We start from the raw sequence: 26,571 nt of genomic DNA on the forward strand, positions 1-26,571 counted from the left end.
AATACACGGAATGACAGTCGCCAGTTCCGATCACAATTACGATTGTCTGTGCACTCTAATACAATGAGCACATACACCGAAATATTTACAGACTATATAAGCGAGGATTAACAATGGTTTTATGGTCAGCTCAAAAGATGTGATCAACGACACACGAGCAACTTTTCGTTAGCGGCTTGATCGTTGCCTACGGACACACGGCATGATTATCACCTAACCTGTAATTTTAACGATTTTTCACACGATAATCTTTCCATGTAATAGGGCCCTCAGTTTAGACCAGCTGTTAGTTGGGTTATACCAGGGATGCGGAACCTTCGGCCCTCCAGCTGTTGCAAAAATACAGTTCCCATCATGCCCGGACAGCCGAAGGCTCAGATTGTGTGATAACTGTGATGATACATCTGTACACATGTTGCCAAGGTTTACACCACCTATTGGCTGTAAAGGTTTGCACCAAGATTCTGGCACCTAGTATGCCTTATGCTCTGCCACCCTCATCCTATCTGAATAAGGTTTAATCTGGAGTAAATGGGGTGCAAGTCATGCATGCCAGGTTTATGGCAGAAACTCTGCCCCGTCTCCAGTATTTTCCCCTATGTAACCAGATAATTTACAAGCAGTGGGCTATTCCACTCAAACATAACTTGTGAGCCTAACAATTCATTCTATTCTTGCTATTATCTATTCAGTTGTCTTTCCCCAGTTCTCAGCTGCTGCTGACACAAAAATCTCTGTGTGAGCCTTTCTCTCTGTCTCCTCTCCTCCCCCCTCCCTTCTAAGACAGCTGATGTAAACAAGTCCCTGACCGGCTGTATCTGCAACATTGTAGCTTCTTTATTATGCTGGGAGGATTAATCACAATGAGTTCATCAGCAACTTGACCTCAGAATAACCCTCCCAGCATTACAAAGAAGCTACAAAGTCGCAGATAAAGCCAGCCAGGGACTTGTTTATATCAGTTGTCTCAGAAGGGAGGGGGGAGGAGGGGGAGACAGAGGCTCACACACAGATTTTTGTGTCTTCAGCAGAAAGCAGCAGCTGAGAACTAGGGAAAGGAGACGGAATAGATAATAACAAGTATGGAAGGAATTGTTAGTTTTACCATGGGCAGCAACATATTAAAAGTTATGGTTGAGTGGAATACCCCTTTAAGTTTCAGACATGTGATAGGCCCACAGTTTAAGTCCCTACTACAGGCACGGCCAATCTATTGGTCCAATCACCCAAAATGATGTCATATTAGGGATCTATCATAGGGATCTGTAATGTTTTCAGGTCAGGCCATGGGACTTACAGGTGAAATACAGACACAATGATGAGGCCATATTACACTTGTCTGACGCTGACCCTCCAATGTATATAGTGCCCTTAGTGCTCATCACCATTACCTCACAGCTAGAACTGGTGGATAAGAATGCTCAATCATTTTCCATCTCAAACAGGAACGACCAGATCCTCAGAGTAACAATCTCCTGGAATACTCGCGGCAAATAAATTGAGTCCTCAGGAGTTGCAGATTGGAAGTGATAGCTTTACACCAGTAGGAAGCTTGTCGCTTGATCCAGGGTGATAAACTCTGATCTGTCTCAGGTTGTCAATCACCAGAAGGACGTGGTCTGGAAATATTAGACGAGTGGAACACAGATAACTGGTTCTGCTGACAACGTGCTTGAGATCCTCTTAAGTTATATCAGTAATAAAACCATGTGGAAAAGTGATTGTTTGGGATCAAACATAGACTGGGATCGTACATAGACTGGGGTTATGCATGGACTGGGATCGTACATAGACTGGGGTTATGCATGGACTGGGATCGTACATAGACTGGGGTTATGCATGGACTGGGATCGTACATAGACTGGGGTTATGCATGGACTGGGATCGTACATAGACTGGGGTTATGCATGGACTGGGATCGTACATAGGATGTCGTTATGCATGGACTGGGGTTATTTATAGTCTGGGATCATACATAGACTGGGATTGTGCATAGACTGGGATTGTGCATAGACTGGGATCGTGCATAGACTGGGATCATACATGGACTGGGATCATACATGGACTGGGATCATACATGGACTGGGATCATACATGGACTGGGATCATACATGGACTGGGATCATACATGGACTGGGATCATACATGGACTGGGATCATACATGGACTGGGATCATACATGGACTGGGATCATACATGGACTGGGATCATACATGGACTGGGATCATACATGGACTGGGATCATACATGGACTGGGATCATACATGGACTGGGATCATACATGGACTGGGATCGTACATGGACTGGGATCGTACATGGACTGGGATCGTGCATGGACTGGGATCGTACATAGACTGGGGTTATGCATGGACTTGGATCGTACATAGGATGTCGTTATGCATGGACTGGGGTTATTTATAGTCTGGGATCATACATGGACTGGGATCATACATGGACTGGGATCATACATAGACTGGGATCGTGCATGGACTGGGATCGTACATAGACTGGGGTTATGCATGGACTGGGATCGTACATAGAATGTCGTCATGCATGGACTGGGGTTATTTATAGTCTGGGATCATACCTAGTCTGGGATTGTGCATAGACTGGGATGGACTGGAATCACACCTAGTCTTGGATCGTGCATAGACTGGAATCATCCAACAAAGACTAGTGATTCAGCACTTAATGAAGAAGTATGCTTTTATTCCATTATTGCAAAAAAATATAAGTGAAACACCATAGTGCAGGGACCCCACAGAGATCAGACGCGTTTCGAGCACATTCGCACTCTTGCTCATGGAGGCTCAGTGAGCAAGAGTGTGCATGCGCTCAAAAAGCGTCTATCCTTGTGGGGCCCCTGCACTATGGTGTTTCACTTATAATTCGTTGCAATATTGAAATAAAAGCATACTTCTTCATTAAGTGCTGAATCACTAGTCTTTGTTGGATGTACATGGGCACACAAGCCAGGGGGGGATACGCAGCACCGAAGATTGCTATTTACCGGTGGGCCGACATTTTCTTTCTTCATTGACTGGGATCATACCTAGACTGGGATGGACTGGGATCACACCTAGACTGGGACTGTCGGACGGTTTTGAAAGACCGGACGGTTTCACATTTACCATTTTTTAACCTTTAATCGTCTTCCTCTTTCAGGCGTACGATGGATTTGCCAGTATAGGAATTTCCCGATTACTGGAGCCGTCTGATATGGTTTTATTGGCGATCCCGGACAAGTTGACTGTCATGACCTATCTGTACCAAATCCGGGCACATTTCTGTGGACAAGAGCTAAATGTGGTTCAGATAGAAGAGAACAGCAGTAAGAGCACATACAAGGTGGGCAACTACGAAACCGACACCAACAGCTCCATCGACCAGGAGAAGTTTTATGCCGAACTTAGTGACCTGAATACTGAACCCGCATCGGAGCGGCAGGAAGCGACAGGCAGCATGCCGGACATTGTGTCGGAGAGTGACCCCGTTATTACTAGTGACAATGTGATAAGGAACCACGATGGCAAATCCCAAGACGTAAGAGAAGAAGCCATCAGTGAAAGTGACTTGTCTGCACCTAGGACTAAAAGCCACCTAGAAACCCAGCAGGGCCCCAGTAGAACTTGTGAACCTGAGGATGCGAGGAGCGACGGCACATCCAGGAGTCGCTCCCAAACAAAGCCCATCGCTGCTAAGAGGAAGTTGCTGAAACCAGATGTGACTGATCTTAGCGACTTGTCTTGTGTCCCAGAAACCGGTAAGGAAGTCTTTGTGTCTGGAGATCTTCATGGACGTGGCTTACCGGAGCCGGTAAAAGATAGCCCACCCTCCGCACTAGAATGTAAGGGGCTGGAAACCAGCACCCAAGTCAAAACTACCAATGTTTCACCTACTTGCCTGGTTGGAGACTCCTACGAAAAAGTTGTTGACCCTTCCCTTAAAGTCCCATCCATTCCACAGACCGGGATCAGCGCTCTTCTGGATGCTGCAAAAACGGCATCGAACCATTCTGATCAAACTGGAAAAACCCCCAAGGTAGGTGTCCCCCCCCCCCCCTCCTTGCAGTGTCTATGTGCTTGTCTTACGTAGGCCCACACCTCGATATTACACGGATGCCGGATTCCATTGCCGCATCATTAATGTAGAAGTGTGAAATGTTGTGGTTCTAAATGGGGTTAATCACATTCACTATCTGCCCCACCTAATAAATCACAATGTGTCAGCTCCGGCTCTGTCTGGGTGGAGTCACACTGGTTTGGAATGCTGAATATTTTACTGACACTTTCTTATGTTTTTTTTTTTTTCATTTAATCGCCCATTACTTTTGGACTATTTTGTTTGTTTTACTGTCATTTTTAACTTGTCTTCATCTGCTGATTATAAAGCTGCTGTCTATGGCCGTCTTAGACTAGAAAGCATGACCATTTATTTATATCGCGCCAACATATTCCGCAGCTCTGTATAATTCTTGGAGTACACACACAGAATCAGACGTTACAGAGATTCACACGGAATCATCCAGTCACATATGAGGATCACAAGAGCTTACAGTCTATCAAATGGGGAACGATCGGGCTTCAGCATGCTAGAGGCACTTGGCGAAGATTGCCATGTTTCCCGTCATCACAGCCAATTAAAGGGATTGTAGTCCAGTTGTTACCCACAGGGGGAAACAACTACATTCACTTCATCAGCTGTGACGCAACAAGCATGTTAGGGTGTTCACCTATAGCCTTACAGGGTTATTAGTACATGGGATCGGGACCCTCAGGACCTGCTCCAAGTTAGATTTCATGGACTCATGTGGTGTTGGGTGAGGAGTCCAATTAAAGGTGGGCTCCAGAGAAAAAATCCCTCAAATCAACTAATGGCAGAAAGTTATAGAGAATTGTAAATTACTTCTAATTAATAATCCCCAGTCTTCCAGTACTTATCACCTGCTGTATGTCCTGCAGGAAGTGGTGTATTCTCTTCAGTCTGACACAGTGCTCTCTGCTGCCACCTCTGTCCATGTCAGGAACTGTCCAAAGCAGGAGAGGTTTTCTATGGGGATTTGCTGCTGCTCTGGACAATTCCTGACATGGACAGAGGTGGCAGCAGAGAGCACTGTGTCAGACTGGAGAGAATACAACACTTCCTGCAGGAAATATAGCAGCTGATAAGTACTGGAAGACTGGAGATTCTGAAATAGAAGTAATGTACATATATTTCTGTATACATTTTTGGCACCAGTTGATTTAAAAAAAAAAAATTCAGAGTTCCATTTTACCAGGTTTCTCTGCTTTTATGTAAATTATGCTGAGACACTACAGTATAGGTGTCCAATCTCTGACCCTTCGGCTGTTCCAAAAACTTCAGTGCCCCTCGTACCTGGAGAGCCCATAACTCTGGCTTTATCTGCCCAGACATGATGAGAATTGCACCTGTGCAATAGCTGGAGGCGGCAGGTCGGACCCCCATACACTGCAGTTTGTTGTGTTTCCATTCCTCACCTTGTTTAAAGTAATAATTTGCTGTTGGTGAATGAGAGCGCTCTGGTTTAACTCCTGCTCTCAGCTGTGAAGGGGGGACAACTGTATCCTGTCTAAAGACCCTATTACACAAGGTGATTATCGGCCGTTCTGGCTGATAATTGCTTGGTGTAATACGGCTTGTTGAAAGGTCACGATCAGCCAACATGCACAGTGTCCGCTGATCATGATCTTTCAACAAGCTGAAACAAAACCATCAGCACAGCGATCAGCAGCTCTCTCCTATGGGCCACCCTGACCATCTTTAGATCGATTTTGATGCGCGTAATAACACCGACAGCGAGCGGGGAACAAGGAGGAATCGAGTGCTGACTTAAGTCCCTATTACACAAAACGATTATTGGCCGTATTCACTGAGAGAGAACCAAGATACAGTGGTGCCTTGGATTATAAGCATAATTCGTTCCGGGACGGCGCTTGTAATCCAAATCCACTCTTAAACCAAAGCAAATTTTCCCATAAGAAATCACTGATATGCAGACAATTGGTTCCTCACCCCTAAAATAATGATTTTTTATTCTGAATAACAGGTAAAATAGATGAAACAAACATTCAGAAACAGCAGAATGTGATATTATGAGTTACTGTACAGTATAGCAGCATGTGGTATATAATGTATAGTAACTGTATAACCCTGATAACACAGCAGCTGGATATGTGATATATAAGTTACTGTACAGTATAGCAGCATGTGGTGTATAATGTACAGTAACTGTATAACCCTGATAACACAGCAGCTGGATATGTTATATAAGTTACTGTACAGTATAGCAATCAGCATGTGGTGTATAATGTATAGTAACTGTATAACCCTGATGACACAGCAGCTGGATATGTGGTATATAAGTTACTGTACAGTATAGCAATCAGCATGTGGTATATAATGTATAGTAACTGTATAACCCTGATAACACAGCAGCTAGATATGTGATATATAAGTTACTGTACAGTATAGCAATCAGCATGTGGTATATAATGTATAGTAACTGTATAACCCTGATAACACAGCAGCTGGATATGTGATATTATGAGTTACTGTACAGTATAGCAGCATGTGGTGTATAATGTATAGTAACTGTATAACCCTGATAACACAGCAGCTGGATATGTTATATAAGTTACTGTACAGTATAGCAGCATGTGGTATATAATGTATAGTAACTGTATAACCCTGATAACACAGCATCTGGATATGTGATATATAAGTTACTGTACAGTATAGCAATCAGCATGTGGTGTATAATGTATAGTAACTGCATAACCCTGATAACACAGCAGCTGGATATGTTATATAAGTTACTGTACAGTATAGCAGCATGTGGTATATAATGTATAGTAACTGTATAACCCTGATAACACAGCAGCTGGATATGTGATATATAAGGTACTGTACAGTATAGCAGCATGTGGTGTATAATGTATAGTAACTGTATAACCCTGATAACATAGCAGCTGGATATGTGATATATAAGTTACTGTACAGTATAGCAGCATGTGGTGTATAATGTATAGTAACTGTATAATCCTGATAACACAGCAGCTGGATAAGTGATATATAAGTTACTGTACAGTATAGCAATCAGCATGTGGAGTATAATGTATAGTAACTGTATAACCCTGATAACACAGCAGCTGGATATGTGATATATAAGTTACTGTACAGTATAGCAGCATGTGGTGTATAATGTATAGTAACTGTATAACCCTGATAACACAGCAGCTGGATATGTGATATATAACTTACTGTACAGTATAGTAACTGTATAACCCTGATAACACAGCAGCTGGATAAGTGATATATAAGTTACTGTACAGTATAGCAATCAGCATGTGGAGTATAATGTATAGTAACTGTATAACCCTGATAACATAGCAGCTGGATATGTGGTATTATAAGTAACTGTACAGTATAGCAGCATGTGGTGTATAATGTATAGTAACTGTATAACCCTGATAACACAGCAGCAGCTGGATATGTGATATGTTACTGTACAGTATAGCAGCATGGTGTATAATGTATAGTAACTGTATAACCCTGATTACACAGCAGCTGGATATGTGATATATAAGTTACTGTACAGTATAGCAGCATGGTGTATAATGTATAGTAACTGTATAACCCTGATAACACAGCAGCTGGATATGTGATATATAAGTTACTGTACAGTATAGCAGCATGTGGTATATAATGTATAGTAACTGTATAACCCTGATAAGACTGCAGCTGGATATGTGATATTTAAGTTACTGTACAGTATAGCAATCAGCATGTGGTGTATAATGTATAGTAACTGTATAACCCTGATAACACAGCAGCTGGATATGTGATATATAAGTTACTGTACAGTATAGCAATCAGCATGTGGAGTATAATGTATAGTAACTGTATAACCCTGATAACACAGCAGCTGGATATGTGATATATAAGTTACTGTACAGTATAGCAGCATGTGGTGTATAATGTATAGTAACTGTATAACCCTGATAACACAGCAGCTGTATATGTGATATATAGGTTACTGTACAGTATAGCAATCAGTATGTGGTGTATAATGTATAGTAACTGTATAACCCTGATAACACAGCAGCAGCTGGATATGTGATATATAAGTTACTGTACAGTATAGCAGCATGTGGTATATAATGTATAGTAACTGTATAACCCTGATAACACTACAGCAGCTGAATATGTGATATATAAGTTACTGTACAGTATAGCAATCAGCATGTGGTGTATAATGTATAGTAACTGTATAACCCTGATAACACAGCAGCTGGATATGTGATATATAAGTTACTGTACAGTATAGCAGCATGTGGTGTATAATGTATAGTAACTGTATAACCCTGATAACACAGCAGCTGGATATGTGATGTATAAGTTACTGTACAGTATAGCAGCATGTGGTATATAATGTATAGTAACTGCATAACCCTGATAACACAGCAGCTGGATATGTGATATATAAGTTACTGTACAGTATAGCAGCATGTGGTGTATAATGTATAGTAACTGCATAACCCTGATAACACAGCAGCTGGATATGTGATATATAAGTTACTGTACAGTATAGCAGCATGTGGTATATAATGTATAGTAACTGTATAACCCTGATAACACAGCAGCAGCTGGATATGTGATATATAAGTTACTGTACAGTATAGCTATCAGCATGTGGTGTATAATGTATAGTAACTGTATAACCCTGATAACACTGCAGCAGCTGGATATGTGATATATAAGTTACTGTACAGTATAGCAGTATGTGGTATATAATGTATAGTAACTGCATAACCCTGATAACACTGCAGCTGGATATGTGGTATTATAAGTAACTGTACAGTATAGCAGCATGTGGTGTATAATGTATAGTAACTGTATAACCCTGATAACACAGCAGCTGGATATGTGATATATAAGTTACTGTACAGTATAGCAGCATGTGGTGTATAATGTATAGTAACTGTATAACCCTGATAACACAGCAGCTGGATATGTGATGTATAAGTTACTGTACAGTATAGCAGCATGTGGTATATAATGTATAGTAACTGCATAACCCTGATAACACAGCAGCTGGATATGTGATATATAAGTTACTGTACAGTATAGCAGCATGTGGTGTATAATGTATAGTAACTGCATAACCCTGATAACACAGCAGCTGGATATGTGATATATAAGTTACTGTACAGTATAGCAGCATGTGGTATATAATGTATAGTAACTGTATAACCCTGATAACACAGCAGCAGCTGGATATGTGATATATAAGTTACTGTACAGTATAGCTATCAGCATGTGGTGTATAATGTATAGTAACTGTATAACCCTGATAACACTGCAGCAGCTGGATATGTGATATATAAGTTACTGTACAGTATAGCAGCATGTGGTGTATAATGTATAGTAACTGTATAACCCTGATAACACAGCAGCTGGATATGTGATATATAAGTTACTGTACAGTATAGTAATCAGCATGTGGTGTATAATGTATAGTAACTGTATAACCCTGATAACACAGCAGCAGCTGGATATGTGATATATAAGTTACTGTACAGTATAGCAGCATGTGGTATATAATGTATAGTAACTGCATAACCCTGATAACACTGCAGCTGGATATGTGGTATTATAAGTAACTGTACAGTATAGCAGCATGTGGTGTATAATGTATAGTAACTGTATAACCCTGATAACATTGCAGCAGCTGGATATGTGATATATAAGTATAGAGAATGGTGACGGATCAGGCTGTAATTCTGCATGTCCTACTGCAGCGCTCCACCCCTCTCTGAGCGTGAAGATTATTGTGAAAATTATAATTTTTTATTGTTTGAATTTAAACGATAATAGTGAACGATTTCAGATTAATGATAATATTTAGAGATGAGAGAACCGGGTTTGGGTTCGAGTCCATCCGAACCCGAACAATCGCCATTTGATTAGCGGGGGCTGCTGAACTTGGATAAAGCTCTAAGGTTGTCTGGAAAACATGGATACAGCCAATGACTATATCCATGTTTTCCACATACCCTTAGGGCTTTATCCAACTTTAGCAGCCACCGCTAATCAAATGCCGAAGGTTCGGGTTCGGATCGACTCCAGCTGCTCCAGGTTCGCTCATCTCTAATAATATTGTTTGCAATCGCTTATCGTTAATCGTCAAAAATCGCTTCATCCAATAGGAGCCTTAGCCGGCCATGTGTGCGGACAGGTTAGTGTTTCTTCGTGTGAGTTACTATGGTGGTGCGACACTCTCCCATGACTTTCCTACCTTTGCTCTATGTTGTTCTTGCGGTTGTCAGGAATCTTCTGGGTGCAGACAGTAAGGGAGGAGCGCCTGCCACCCCAGAGCCGACAAGTAGGAGCACTTGCTGAGTTTCATCACATAATTCGGCATTGTGCACATTAACAAAGACACATTTTGTTTATACAGATGACAGCTGAGAGGCTGGGAGCGTCTGTGTGTGCGTTCTGCACGCGTGTCACTTATGGGTCCTCTCAGGTTGTAAATCACTTCACATAGATTATTGGACTGTAAATCTCTGGGAGTCATTATGTCTCTGTGCGCAGTGCAGGAGCCGTACATGACTGACTCCTCGTATTACATCTTAGTAATGAGCCCATTAACTGCATAATCTGCTCAACCCGGAGCTCCACTTTATTGTTTTAAGGAATCACATTAGGAAGAGGGACGGGGTTACAAGCCCAGCAGAAAAGGGGTCGTAACATTAGGGGTACAGCTGACATCTGCCCCTGGTGCCCACATGACCACCCAGCACAAAAACATGCATCTTAAAGGGAATGTGTCATCAGAAAATGTTTTATTGTGTAAATATGTTCTTATGTTAAACATATATTTTTTTTAATTTTTGGTGACATTTTTTCTAATTTTCCATTCTTCTGTCTATATTATAAAATAATCCTGATATCTTGCAGTTCTCATTCTCACCACTGGGGCTAAAACTAAGCTGAGACTTCCTGTTGTGTCTGTGGGGATAAGAGGAGGCTGTTGTAAAGTGATCTGTACAGCATTGCAGCATCATATGACATCAGTAGATAGAGGAGACAATAGCAGCTTCCAGTGGAATGACCTCTTCACAGGTCACAGAGTGCGCTCAGTAATGTCTCACATTCATCCCAAGGGAACAGACTCTGTCTATTCTCATCTATGTCCATGAGGCTTGCTGTAACGTATGTCACTAAATGCTGTTAAAGAGGCACGGGGGGTGACAGGCTCCCGACCCCCTGTTAGAGCCCCCTATACTCACGTGATCCCGCCGGGTCCCGCTTCCTAAGCCGGTCGCGTCACGGAGATATCAGCGCCCGAAGCCTGGCGCGCGCACTGACAGGAGAGTCCGATGCCCATAGAGAATGACGGAGCATCGGACTTCCCATTCATTCTCTATGGGCATCGGACTCTCCTGTCAGCACGTGCGCCGGGCTTCGGGCGCTGATATGTCCGTGACCCGACCAGATCAGGAAGCGGGACCCGGCGGGATCACGTGAGTATAGGGGGCTCTAACGGGGGGTCGGGAGCCTGTCACCCCGGCACGGGGGGTGACAGGTCTCCTTTATGAACAGCTCTGGCAATATGGCCGCCCCCATAACAATGTACAAAAGGGGAAATAAAAAAAATGTCAGAAAATAGAAACAGATTAGAATAAAAGAATAAGTTTTAGTATCTGACTCTAATTGGCAAAAGAAAATTTAGGTGACGCATTCCCTTTAAAGAGAACCTGTCACCGCGGATGCCTGAAGCCGTGCTCGCGTGCTGCAGAGATGAGTCCGATGCCCATAGAGAATGACTGCCCCCTTCATTCTCTATGGGCATCGGACTCATCTCAGGTTATTTGCATACAGTGTGCACACGGCTTCGGGCGCCGATATCTCCGTCCCAGGACTGGCTCCAGGAGGGAGACTCGCCGGAAAGGGTAAGTATCCGGGGGCTGCACCGGTGGGTCAGGTGGGCTCTGTGCCCACGTCCCCGGTGACAGGTTCCCTTTAAAGGGTTTGTTGGGTTTTGCCCATCCATTGGTTCAAATAGTTTTTACTCTATTGCCAACAAAACCATATATATGAAAAGGCAATGGGGTATTGACCTGCTGTCAGTGGTTATAAAAAAAAAAAAAAAACATGGCTGCTTTTGTCAAAAAAACAGTACTCCACCTATCGATAGGTTATGTGTCTGTAATGTCCATGGAGCAAAGCGGCATTACCTGGACATGTCAGAGATAGTTCCTATCCCAGCTCTTAGGTTTGTTAAAGGGGTTGCTCACCCCCGCAAAAAAAATAGTTGTCAGAAAGTTATACAGATTTTTAATTTACTTCTATTTAAAAAAAACCTCCAGTCTTTCAGTACGTATCAGCTGCTGTATGTCCTGCAGGAAGTGGTGTATTCTCTCCAGTCTGACACAGTGCTCTCTGCTGCCACATCTGTCCATGTCAGGAACTGCCCAGAGCAGGAGAGGTTTTCTATGGAGATTTTCTCCTTCTCTGGACAGTTCCTGACATGGACAGAGGTGGCAGCAGAGAGCGCTGTGTCAGACTGGAGAGAATACACCACTTCCTGCAGGACATACAGCAGCTGATAAGTACTGGAAGACTGGAGATTTACTATACTGGAGTAACTGACGAATCAGTAAAAATTTTGTGACACCAGTTGATTTGAAAGATGAAGATTTTTTGGGTGAACAACCCCTTTAAATACTGTGGTTAGACAGAGGATGGCCCACCTGTGTGTTACCATGGCAGGCGGAACCAAAAGATGGCCACAGGTCTATCCTGGTAATCCTAATAGAATGTGAGACCCAGAGATAACTGTGACCGACTCCTGACCCCTCAGTACACGTATCCTATTATACAAGTGATCAGACGTGTTATAAATCCTAGGACTGATCTAAGACGTATGGGCGGTGTATCAGATCTGCACGGATACGTTACTCCCATATACGTTACTCACGTATTCCCACATGGAAAATGTTTGGGGAGGTAAGACACGGATTACACTCTCCATTATACGGCCGATACACGTCCAAATTACTGCAAGAAAATTATACACAAATCTAACCTGCTGATAGCCCCCGATTGTGCACGGGACACAGAGGAAGAAGATACGTCTGTTCCCTTCCTCCTCTGCCCCGTTCCTGTACTGTTATCAGTGTAATCCTGGGTCCAGAGCTCTGGCCGTCCCCATAGTGCAGATCCAGTGACTATCTATACAAGGAGCGGCTGGCCCGGTGCTCCTAATGGTGCTCCGAACCAAGGATTACACTAACAGCACAGGAATGGCGCAGAGGAGGAAGGTTTAGAGACACATCTTTTTCCTCTGTGTCCCCTGCACAATAGGAGGCTATCTGCAGGTTAGATTAGTCATAGACAGATAGATGGAGAATTATTACAAGGTAGTAAATCTATCTGCCGCATTGATTCTACCTACCTGTACAGTGTCCGGTATTCTCTATAACCTGGCCATATACATCTATATGTGGTTAAAAGGGATTGTTCACGAAAAAAAAATTCTCAAGTCTTCCAGTACTTTTCTGCTGCTGTATTTCCTGCAGGAAGTGGTGTATTTCCAGTGCTCTCTGCTGCCACCTCTGTCCAATGTCAGGAACTGTCCAGGGCTGCAGCAAACCCCCATAGAAAACCTCTCCGTCTCTCCAGACTTGAAGGAAACACCACTTCCTGCAGGACATAAAGCAGCTGATAAGTGCTTGAAAAGTTGAGATTTTTTAATAGAAGTAAATTACAGATCTCTGGCACCAGTTGATTTGAAATAAAAAAAAAATCATGAACAATCCCTTTAATTCTACATGTGAATGAAAAGATAGCCATTGTGGATCTGGCCTATTAGTCATGTCACACTCATGGCATTCCTATGGGATACAACACGATAGAGCGACTCACACCACATCCTGTCTTCCTATATCCCCGGTCTCATACCGATCTGTGAGAACTTTCTACATTCCACCTATTATTACACATGCGTCACATTTGCGGGTTTTGATTGTTCTCCGACCCCCAGAAGTTTTCTCATATAAAAGATGTCTCACCTCGCACCTTGAACAGTGTCCGCATTGATACTGTCTGTTGTCTCTGCATTGTTCCAAAACTATGATTTTATTTGCCTTTTCCTTCAAAAAGTTCTATACCTTTGTATTATAACTTTATTTAAGACATTTTTTTTTCATGTTTCTGTTGGCTATCCGCAGTAATGGGTAAAAATGCCCCTCTGCTGCCACCAGTGGTTATGTCAGGAAGTACAAGACTTCAGCAGCCCTGGTCTCTGACGTTAGATATCACTAATACTGCTGAGTAACTAGAGGGCGCTATCACATTCTCATTGATGGATTGTGTTATAGGGGTTAGGCTCCTTTTACACAGAAAGATTATCTGACAGATTATAGAGGCCCAAAACCAGGAACAGACTACAAACAGGGAGAAGGTCATAAAGAAAAGACTGAGATTTTGGGCTTTGGCTTCAAAAATCTGTCTGTGTAAAAGGACCCTAAAACAGCTTTATTTTGTTCCCATTTTTTTATAAATACATGACACTGCTTTGTTATCCCCTCCAGTGACATAACAGCGATGCTGATGCATAGTGAACCGCGCCATACGCCGAAAGGAGACCCTCATGGTATATACCAGGTCACTGAGCTCTATGGATACACGCACTATGGGGGGGATTTATCAAACATGGTGTAATGTGAAACTGGCTCAAACCAATCAGATTCCACCTTTCATTTTCCAAAGAGTCTGTGAGGAATGAAAGGTGGAATCTGATTGGTTGCCGGGGACAACTGAGCCGGTTTCACTTTACGCCATGTCTGATTAATCTCCCCCCATGTTTGTTTTCCCTCAGCACAAAGTTATGTGAACACAGCCTTATCACATTAATTCTAGTTGTAATAATAATAGATATGAGTGTATGTAGTTTTTTCTCTGATTTCTTTTTCTTGCATTTGTGTCTTACAGCAGAGGATGCTGTCACGTCAGGAGGAGCTGAAGGAGCGCGCCCGCTTATTACTGGAGCAGGCCAGGAGGGACGCCGCGATGAAGGCCGGAAACAAGCAGAGACCGAGCACCGCCGCCACTACACGGGCCAAGCAGCTGAGCGATGTGAGTCTGCCCGCCGGCTGAGTGAGGTGGAAGTACCAGGCTTATGTACATATAGATGTGCCACTTGGTTGGGGGCATGGTGCTCTTCTGTTTTCTCCCTCCCGCTATATGGGAGGCTCCTGTGAGGGTAAAGGGTTTAGTTATAGCCACAAAGGGGAAGTGGGAGGGATATAAAGTGGATTTAAATCCCAGCTAGAGTGTACAGCAGGAACAGGAAGTCCATTACAAGATGTGAACTAGACAGGAAGTGGAGCATTGAAGACAATAGAGCAGACAGTTCACATCAGAAGAAAAAGGAAAGTATGAAGGAGCACGGACATGCAGCTTATTGTCCCATATAAATATTCAGGTGGAAGTCCTAATGGAAGAATAATTGATGTTTAATGACAAAATAATAAAATCCGAGGTTTTGTTGTGAAAACATTTATATATTATAATTTATTTTCTGTTATGTCCGACACTTCCTGACATATGCAGCCGTGATTTCACCTGAAACGGCTTTAGTTGCCTGGAAAAGATGGAGGCAGATCAGACCGCCAAACTGACCGGAGCACGGATGTAGTCAGATACTGGAGGGTAATATAATATACCGCATGGTGCACATGCTAGAGAGATAGGAGAGAGAAAGCGCAAGAAAGATAGGAGATAGATAGGAGAGAGCGCAAGAGAGAGAGAGAGATAGATAGATAGGAGATAGATAGATAGGAGATAGATAGATAGATAGATAGATAGATAGATAGGAGATAAATAGGAGAGAGCGCGAGAGAGATATAGATAGGAGAGAGAGCGTGAGATAGATAGGAGATGAGAAATAGATAGGAGAGAGATACATATATAGATGAGGAGATAGAGAGATATAGATAGATAGGAGACTGATGGATAGATGAGATGAATAGATAATAGATAGATAGATGATAGATAGATAGATAGATAGGAGATAGATAGATAGATAGATAAATAGGAGATAGATAGATAGATAGATAGGAGATAGATAGATAGATAGGAGATAGATAGATAGGAGATAGATAGATAGGAGAGAGCGCGAGAGAGATATAGATAGGAGAGAGAGCGTGAGATAGATAGGAGATGAGAAATAGATAGGAGAGAGATACATATATAGATGAGGAGATAGAGAGATATAGATAGGAGACTGATGGATAGATGAGATGAATAGATAATAGATAGATACCTATAGATTTGTCGCTTTCCCTGAGTCTTTTATGATTCCTTTCTCTCTGGTTCGGTCACCTCTCTGTAATGATAACTTTTTGCAGTCAGCTCTCTGTCCCCGGAACAATCTTTCGGGATGTGTTGAAGGAAATGTGACGTGACAGGCCAGGTGCGATCAGGGCGGCTTTGTTAGCTTTCTCTTGGTCCCCACCGATAACCTCCTAGATGACCTTGTAAGATCCTCATCCCCAGGGAATTCACGCTGATTTACTTTTCATAATGGCATTTCCGAAGCTGATAGACCTCTGAGCGGCGGCCATGCTGCTTTCTCAGCCGCCCGGTAGGGTGTGAGCCGATGCCGTATACTGCGCTCCTAGCCTTCTAATACTGAACAACTACTTTGCAGTGAATGGACCATCAGGTCCATCGCTGCTGTCTTTCTTTTACCTTAATTAATCGGCACCACAGCCCCCACTATGACCATATCCCCTTCCCTCTGTGACACGGCTTCATTTATTGTAATGGAGTTGCAACACAGAAGAGGAGTGAGGTTTTCGCAACACTGCCCAACACTTTTCTTTTTTTTTCTTGGAGAGATAAGCCGGTGCTAGATGTGTCTGGCTGCGGTTTACCCCACTGTTCATGTGTGTGAGGACTGGCCACTGATGCTGACTATAAAACCATAATTTAAATTCTACCATTGCCAAGGGTAGAACAGATTCTCAGTGTGTCTTGTGCTGCAGTAGCCATTAAAGGGGCACTCCAGTGAAAATCTTTCTTTTAAATCAACTGATTTCATTATAGTCATACAGTTCTGTAATTTACTTCTATTTAAAAATCTCCTGTCTTCCAGTACATATCAGCTGCTGCATGTCCTACAGGAAGTGGTGTATTCTCTCCTGTCTGACACAGTGCTCTCTGCTGCCACCTCTGTCCATGTCAGGAACTGTCCAGAGCAGCAGCAAATCCCCATAGAAACCTCTCCTACTCTGGACAGTTCCTGACATGGACAGAGGTGGCAGCAGAGAGCACTATGTCAGATTTTCGCTGGAATACTTCTTTAATGGCAAATGTCCATCTTCAGTGGCCATCCACTTTGTGTTCCTTCCAAACTTTGGCGATTTTACGTCATAATATTATTAAGCAGTGTTGGACTGTATAGTGTGTTGGGTCCATTGAGTCTAGTAGTCACTGTTTGGTCTATACCTGTACTGTTCCTGGTGCTTTTGAACACTAAAGGCCCTGTTACATGAAGTGATTATCGGCCGTATTTGTTTAGTGTAATAGAAAACATCGATCAGCGTGACAATGATCTCCTGCTGTTGATCGGTGTAATAGGAGAGCCGGCAGCAGACCGCTACTGTCTCCTATTGGCTGCCCGGACGATCTGACGATCTGCCTCCCCCCCCCCCTCCCCCCACCTCTTACCCACTCCCCCTCGCTCGCTGTCAGCGCATGTAATAGCGCCAGCAGCAGTTGGGGGAATTGGGAGCTACCAAGCGCTCACCTGACAGATCAGTGCTCGCTTGCTGTCCACATTGCCCCGTGTAATTGGGGCTTAAAACTATATAGCCTTAGGAAATGGGCTGAGCCTTGTAGTCTCTGGTTCACTGCAGTGGTCAGTAGGGAACATAGACTTTTATATGGTTGGGGCACGTTAAACATAGAATCCTTCCTGGTTCCCAATATTTAACTCTTTCTGGTTCCAAGACGAGTCATCTTGGCAGAAACTGCTGAACAGCCAATCACTGACTGAGGCGTTACACCACTGCAGCCAGTGATTGGCTAATGGACAGTTCCAGTTTAAAAGGGATTGTTCACCAATTTTTTTTTTTCTTTCAAATCAGCGGTTTCCAGAAAGTGCCAGAGATTTGTAATTTACTTCTATTAAAAAATCTTATACTAGCTGCTGTATGTCCTGCAGGAAGTGGTGTATTCTCTCCAGTCTGACACAGTGCTCTCTGCTGCCACCTCTGTCTATGTCAGGAACTGTCCAGAGGTTTTCTATGGGCATTTGCTGCTGCTCTGGACAGTTCCTGACATGGACAGAGGTGGCAGCAGAGAGCACTGTGTCAGACTGGAAAGAACACACCACTTCCTGCAGGACATACAGCAGCTAGTAAGTCCTGGAAGACTGGAGATTTTCTAATAGAAGTAAATTACAAATCTCTGGCACTTTCTGGTACCAGTTGATTTGGAAGAAAAAAGAAAAACATTTGGGGAACAACCCCAATATTGAGGAGCCAGAAGGAAGAGGTAATAAGTGGGGACCAGGAAATGGTGGATAAGGGTAGGTGAGTATGACACATTTTTTATATTTAACATCCCTGGACAAACCCACTGTGAGTTCACTTTGATATGCACCAGAATGGCTTCTCGAAGGTATTCCAGCGTGACGTGAATGGGCCAAATATACCACCATTTATCACTTATAGATGTCCCTACAGCAAAACTCCTTTAATTCAGCATCCGCTAATCCAGAAGACCTGCTAATCCCCTCCCTTTGATCCTGGATCTAAGTAATTTTGCCGTATTGAATTTGTGTAACGTACAAGATGCAGAGAGGCCGATGGTGGCAAACAAATTAATGACAATTCTGAGTAACTTTTTTCTTTTTCTTGTAAGTAGTTATTTGGTTTATTTTTAGAGCAAAAACTCCTTTAATCACATAGTTGCTTTGACCTGAGCTCAAGGTTCACCAACAAATCCATAAGTTAAAAAAAAGGGTAAAACCACAAATCCCCTGAAGAATGTGAGTGTAGTGGCCCTTTCTTCTGCGCACCCAGTATAATGTGCGTGTAAGCTCTGCCTGAGTAATCAAAGTGGCGGGCAGTGAATGGGTTAAGGCGCTGCAGGACTGCTGCCTGTCCCCGTATTAACTCCGTAATTAATTTAAGATTTAGCAACAATCTGAAATCTTCTCTTCCACTTGGTGGTGGTTTTGCGGGATGGGTATTTATTCTACTACTTAGCAGTAAGTATCTGGTATATTGCTTTGCTTTTCACCGAGCGGCACAAAGGTTTCAAAGAGCCGGATAAATTGTTCCTTCAGCGGAGGAGAGAAAGCTGATTTGGTTTTTTTATTTGTTTTTTTGTTTTTTTTTTACTACTTCTTCGTCTTCCAGCAATTAAACCTGTAAGTTCATTTTGCAGATTTTAAGAGGCCGGGGATCCTCACCACAACACAACTTAGCAGAATGCAACCTTGCTCCTTTGATGTTAATTGGAAAACATTGATTGAAAGGCCGGCTCTGCCATGCTGATAATTGTGACAGATTGAGATATGATCAGCAGATCGGCAGATAAGGAAAGCAGCTTTCGGCCATCTAATTGCCAATAGAAGGAGACACAGCATTGTCTTTTTCTATCCCTTTTCACTCAGAACTTTCTTTGCTGATAGTTTGGATTACTTTAGTGATGTTTATTAGTAATCTGCATATACACGAAGAGAGCAATGTGTGTGTGTATATACTGTGTGTGTGTATATATATATATATATATATATATATATATATATATATTCAGTATATACACACACACTACATTGCTCTATTTGTGTATATGCAGATTACTATAATCTGTTACAAGGGAGGAAGCAAAGTTATCATATTACAAAGCAGAGATTCCTATTGTCATCCATCACTTTCTGTGGAGCACCTACAAGGGCAAACCAACTTTCCGATCCTTCTCTTCCCTGTGACACCTCCATGTAGGTTAGATGGTTGACCAATCTTACACAAATTGGCAGGTTCCGCCACCATTCACCTTTAGGCCATGTTTTCACTCAGAATTTTAGTGTCTCCTAGATATGCAGCTTGACACAGCCTTCCCTTGCTTCCTGCTTGTAAGAAATGTCAGGGGAAAACTAATCTCAAGCAAACTGAAGCTGCATCTCGTAGGAATACACTGAGACTCTGTAATGTCTCAGTAATAGGCTCATTTACTTAGTCTGTTACACAGCTCGATGATCATTTAGCAGGCATTTTATATATATATATATATATATATATATATATATATATATATGTGTGTGTGTGTACATACATCGTTAGCAATGTCCGTGTAGCCCTTTCTCTAAATTATTACTCATTACTTGCGCTCCCGTTATTCTCCTGCCCTCTGCTTGCGGCCTGTCTGAGCACGGTCGGTGACCGATGTTTTCAGGTCCGGAACTAAAGACCCGATCAGCCCGTGATAGTTGTCATCAGCTGATTGTTGTGTCTATTAAAGCGATAATTGGTTGAATCGGCCCTTATAGTGTTTGGTGCAATATCTTGGGGCACTATATCAAAAAAGACAAAACTTCTAATGCCCTCATCCTGTTGTCATCTTCTTCGTCAAAAATTGCTTAGCGATCCAAGGAGCTGATCTTCCTTGTCTGCAGTGGGTGTGGCATTCCATGCACACTATAAACCTTCATGTTGTGCAGTGGCTGCGGCGTCCCATGTACACTATAAACCTTCATGTTGTGCAGTGTCTGCGGTGTCCTGTGTACACTATAAACCTTCATGTTGTGCAGTGGCTGCGGCGTCCCATGTACACTATAAACCTTCATGTTGTGCAGTGGCTGCGGCGTCCCGTGTACACTATAAACCTTCATGTTGTGCAGTGGCTGCGGCGTCCCGTGTACACTATAAACCTTCATGTTGTGCAGTGGCTGCGGCGTCCCATGTACACTATAAACCTTCATGTTGTGCAGTGGCTGCGGTGTCCTGTGTACACTATAAACCTTCATGTTGTGCAGTGGCTGCGGCGTCCCGTGTACACTATAAACCTTCATGTTGTGCAGTGGCTGTGGTGCCCCGTGTACACTATAAACCTTCATGTTGTGCAGTTGCTGCAGCTTCCCGTGTACGCTATAAACCTTCATGTTGTGCAGTGGCTGTGGTATCCCGTGTACACTATAAACCTTCATGTTGTGCAGTGGCTGTGGTGTCCCGTGTACACTATAAACCTTCATGTTGTGCAGTGGCTGCGGCGTCCCGTGTACACTATAAACCTTCATGTTGTGCAGTTGCTGCAGCTTCCCGTGTACGCTATAAACCTTCATGTTGTGCAGTGGCTGTGGTGTCCCGTGTACACTACAAGCCCATTCACTTACGCTGCATCCATCTGTCCTTTATTAGGAAGCTTCGGGGCAGATAGTTCTGCAAGGTCTGAAGATGATTCCGTCACCTGAGACTTCTTTCTGTCGCCGGGCTCATCCCATGACGTTACTCATAATAATTATATAGGCCCGATACCACTTCCTGCTATTCTTGGGGGCTCATGAGGCCTTTCAGGTTACTCACCATTTCTTTGCTCCCAGTGTTTTACTCCCCCTCTATGTACATGATACCATTTACCAACCAGTGTAGCCATGTGTCATCCATACTGGCCGGCCAGCTCACAGCATGGGTCATCCCAATGGATGGAAATGTTCTAATAATTTTCCATGATACAAAAAAAAAGAAATATATATATAAAAAGACTTTTACAACTACTGACACCTGCATCGATGACTTTCATTGGGACTCTTGGGTCCCGCTGTGATGTCAACCATTTTGACTATATTCTTCACCTCCGATATGATGGGATCTGCGACAGAGGGTCCATATATATCTTCTAGGACTGATGTAACCAAGGCAAAAATACACAATATTATACCTATAGGAGACTCCCGTGTGTTCTGTGAGTGACGGCTGCAAGAACAGTACATGCTGTACATAGGACTAAAATAGAAATTAATTCTGACTCCAGAACCTGCTAAAAGAGCGAGAGGAAGATTTATCCTCATGTTGCGCAGGATCGGCGTAAGCCGGGTAACACAAACTCCTTTCTGCATGCATATTACAGCTACAGCCTGAGGACAGGGCCGATGACCCAAAATTGACCTGAACTTTTTTGGTTTAGTCATCGGAATCCATGGTTGGGCAACAACTTCCCCCATAATGATGCAAAGTGTGTCCATATTAGCCTAGTGGGAAAGCAGCCAACGTCTATGGTCACTTGGGATCATTTGATGGCAGACATGGACGTCTAGCTGAGCCCTCTCTAAGGGACAAATGTGGGTTTCAAAGCCCAGAGACCTGAAAATCAATAGGATCTAGTTTAAGTGGTTGGGTATTAGTAACTCAAATCTATCCATGAAGCCTTTAGGCCAATCTAGTCTTCATCCACCAAGTGGGTATATTGACTATATTTGATCATATTTGGGTTTTTCAAGAGATTATCCAGGGTTAGGAAAAAAAAACAGCTACTTTCTTGCTTAACCAGCGCCACCCCTATCCTCAGGTAGTGTGTGGTATTATAATTCATCTACTTTCAATTCAATGGAATTGAGCTGCAATACCAACAACTAACCTGAGGACAAGAGTGGCGCTGTTTATTGAAGAAAGCACCATGGTTTTTCTAAACCTGGATAACCCATCTGAGTATGTTTAATTATATAATAGTAAATAAGGTATATTTGTACAGATGTAGGTATATTTGAACATATATTAGTATATTAAAGGGGATGTTCACCCAAAATGTTTTTCTTTAAATCAACTGGAACCAGAAAGTGTCAGAAATTTGTAATTTACTTCTATGAAAAAACCTCTAGTCTTTCAGTACTTATCAGCTGCTGTATGTCCTGTAGGAAATGGTGTACTATCTCCAGTCTGACACAGCGCTCTCTGCTGCCACCTCTGTCCATGTCAGGAACTGTCCAGAGCAGCAGCAAATCCTCATAGAAAAGCTCTCCTGCTCTGGACAGTTCCTGACATGGACAGAGGGGGCAGCAGAGAGCACTGTGTCAGACTGGAGAGAATACACCACTTCCTGCAGGACATACAGCAGCTGATAATTACTGGAAGACTAGAGATTTTTTAATAGAAGTAAATTACAAATCTCTGGTACTACATATTGGAGTATATTTGAATATTTAAAACTGGATAACAAGCCGAACGTATAAAAAGAATATAAACATTAGAATAGATCAGTTGATCTAAAAAGCGCCACCTCCTTATTTTCCCTGTTTCTGTACATTTTACATTTCTCAGTTTATTTCCCTTTTCCCTCCCTATATCCCTGTGTCTTGTGTGATGCGGCAGATGAGCGCTCCTTGGCCGCTCGCCTCCTCCCCAGCTCGGCCATGATTGGGGTCTGTGTAATCCTGGAATGAGATCACCATTACCCGGAGCCGGCATTCGGCTCAGCCTCTTCTGTTTTGCTCAGCATGCACCAGAGCAGAGTTAAAATCTTTATTCATTTCATTTAAAATGTTCCTTTTGTTCTCCTTATCATGTTCTAGCTTTCCCAAGGATATATGCCGTGAATGAGAAGTCACATGTGCATTACTAATTGTGCGCCATTGTATTTACTGTTCCAAGTGGTGGCACTGCGACGCTCCTCATTCTTCGCCTTCACTTGATGTATAATAATCTAAGTGCCTTTGATAGCAGTGAAACAGTATTAATTGTTTTGTACATTTCTTGGTCATTCTTCTTAGGTGGTCTTCATAATCTATTAGAACTTTCCGCCAGATTTCTGTAATGTCATGCCTCCAGCCGCGATTAAATTGGTAATTAATGAACAGACTTTGGCAATGTAAACCCCATCCCGTTAATTTTCTCCTTTTGAGTTTTTTTTTTTTAGAAGTTGTGGTCTATGTCAGAAAGCATTGCGCCATCTTGCCGGAGCCCCTTGGCATGGGACCACAACAGCTTGATTTTTTTTTTTCCTTCATCTATTAGCAGATCAGAGCGGTAATTTCACAGTATTTTGGTCAGGGTAATTATAGTGGCAAGTACTGAGCAGGGTGGGGAATTCACAGAGAAAGTCCAGAAATACCAGGTGAGCCTCCTCGTGTTCACTGGGACGTTATGATCAGTTTAATTGGTCTTTGTTTGATTTTCGCCGCGCGCTCTCTTCGTGCACTGGCTTTGCAATGACTTTCCACTTTTGTATTTCTGACCTGCACTGACAGGAACCAGTGCCGAGAAAGGGGGGGGTGGGGGGGGGGGGGGGGAAAGGCTTTTGAAGTGGTAGGGGCCTCTGGCAGCACGTTAGTCGTGAAAACCTCTAAATGGTTAATAGCCAATTGAAAATCCTTCACTAATTTGCCCATTTTTGTTATGTGTTTGTAGGAGGCTGAATATTCCTTTGTTTTCAGGCTACAAATAGGAAGGATAATTAAAACCAGGACAATTAATAGTCTTTTTTATTATTGTTTTTAATTAATATTTTAATTTGTATTAACATGTACGATGTTTGTGGTTGTTATGAATTATTCCAGAGGCCTCGTCAGACTTATTATTCTTCCTTTTATCTCTGAATTATTTAACATATATATATATATATATATATATATTTATTAAATTTTTTATATATATATATATATATTATATATATATATATATATATAATGTATGTGTGTGTACTGTATATATGTTTTAATAATAATAATAATTTATATATATATATATATATATATATTACCCCCCATACATACACACGTAACAAAGCTTCTTATACATCTGTATGTTAGCGCTATAAACCAAAGGATAATCTGACTGTGTGTGTACATGTATGTGTATATATATAATTACTTTTAGGGTACAAACCCACTTGACGTATTTGCTGCGTGAATCAGTCTTAAAAATAAGCAGGCAAAACGCAGGTTGGCTTTATACAATTGTTCTGCGTTAAAAAAAACGCAATTGCGTATTTTTGAAGCGTGAAGCTTGTTGTTAGCAAAGCATCAGTTGTTAACAACCTGTGCGAAAAACGCATGTAGCTTCACGCTTCAAAAATATGCAATTGCGTATTTTAACGCAGAACAATCGTATAAAGCCAACCTGCGTTTTGCCTGCTTATTTTTAAGACTGATTCACGCAGCAAATACGTCAAGTGGGTTTGTACCCTTATACCATTTCAGTAATACTAACACTTTTACAATCATGGGGAAATAATTACTTTTTTTTTTAATATTTAATTATAAATTATTATTATTATTATTATTATTATTATTATTATTATTATTATTATATATATATATTTTTTTTTTTTTTTTTTTTTTTTTATTGAATAATTCACCCAGGTATTTTTTTCTCCATTATTTTCACCACCAGTCCAAATCAGGAAAACCTAAATTCTGAGATTTTAGACGTGACGTCTGTTTCCTCACAGATATTGGCGTCGTTCCTATGTAATCCGTTTTTACTGACATCATGACCGCGATACAGCCCAATAACACTAGCAACAAATCAAAGTTAATAAAAAGAATGAATCGGAGATTCTTAGCACTACATAACAGTGATGTCCATTACACAATCAGATATTTTTATCATTCATATTGTTTATTTGTAACACTACATTTTTTTGCTAAATTTTACTGAAATAGACGTGGAAAAAGACATTGATTATCTCTAGTCAGTAATTGTGATGTAACAGGCGGCTGTATATGGGATCTATAACAGTATTAGTGTATTGTCTATATACATCTGTATCCTATGACCCTTTCATCCTCCTGGGATCTTTTACAGATTTCTCTTGTTTTTTTTCCTTGATTGTTTTACTGACTATGGAAATAATTCCCTGTAATAAGTGACACTCCCTTGAAGAGACACAGTGTGGCAGTCACTTCAAGCTAACTGGTAGTGGGAGTCATTGCTGTAGACTCTGTGTAATTCCACAATCTTACAATTTCTCTCCAAAAACTAAAGTTCAGGATTTCTGTGACCCAATAGCAGATAGAGGGCGACTGTATCCCGATATGTCCCAGTATATTATTATGGAGGGTGACTGTACCCTGATATGTCCCAGTATATTATTATGGAGGGTGACTGTATCCTGATATGTCCCAGTATATTATTATGGAGGATGGAGGGTGACTGTACCCTGATATGTCCCAGTATATTATTATGGAGGGTGACTGTATCCTGATATGTCCCAGTATATTATTATGGAGGGTGACTGTATCCTGATATGTCCCAGTATATTATTATGGAGGGTGACTGTATCCCGATATGTCCCAGTATATTATTATGGAGGGTGACTGTATCCTGATATGTCCCAGTATATTATTATGGAGGGTGACTGTATCCCGATATGTCCCAGTATATTATTATGGAGGGTGACTGTATCCCAATATGTCCCAGTATATTATTATGGAGGGGGACTGTATCCCGATATGTCCCAGTATATTATTATGGAGGGCGACTGTATCCTGATATGTCCCAGTATATTATTATGGAGGGTGACTGTATCCCGATA

At 42.1% G+C, this 26,571-nt stretch overlaps 1 protein-coding gene across 6 annotated transcripts in view; it reads left to right on the forward strand.

Moving 5' to 3' along the window:
- The window catches only part of EHBP1 (EH domain binding protein 1), a 253,241-nt gene that overhangs the window by 135,312 nt on the left and 91,358 nt on the right, over positions 1–26,571 (forward strand). For all 6 annotated transcript variants that reach the window (XM_069955491.1, XM_069955487.1, XM_069955486.1 and 3 more), the window contains 2 exons: positions 3,166–4,041; positions 15,022–15,165. In XM_069955491.1, the coding sequence (XP_069811592.1) occupies positions 3,166–4,041; positions 15,022–15,165 (1,020 nt within the window). The remainder of the gene's footprint in view (positions 1–3,165; positions 4,042–15,021; positions 15,166–26,571) is intronic.

Source organism: Dendropsophus ebraccatus, chromosome 15, assembly GCF_027789765.1.
Source record: "Dendropsophus ebraccatus isolate aDenEbr1 chromosome 15, aDenEbr1.pat, whole genome shotgun sequence".
NCBI lineage: Eukaryota > Metazoa > Chordata > Amphibia > Anura > Hylidae > Dendropsophus > Dendropsophus ebraccatus.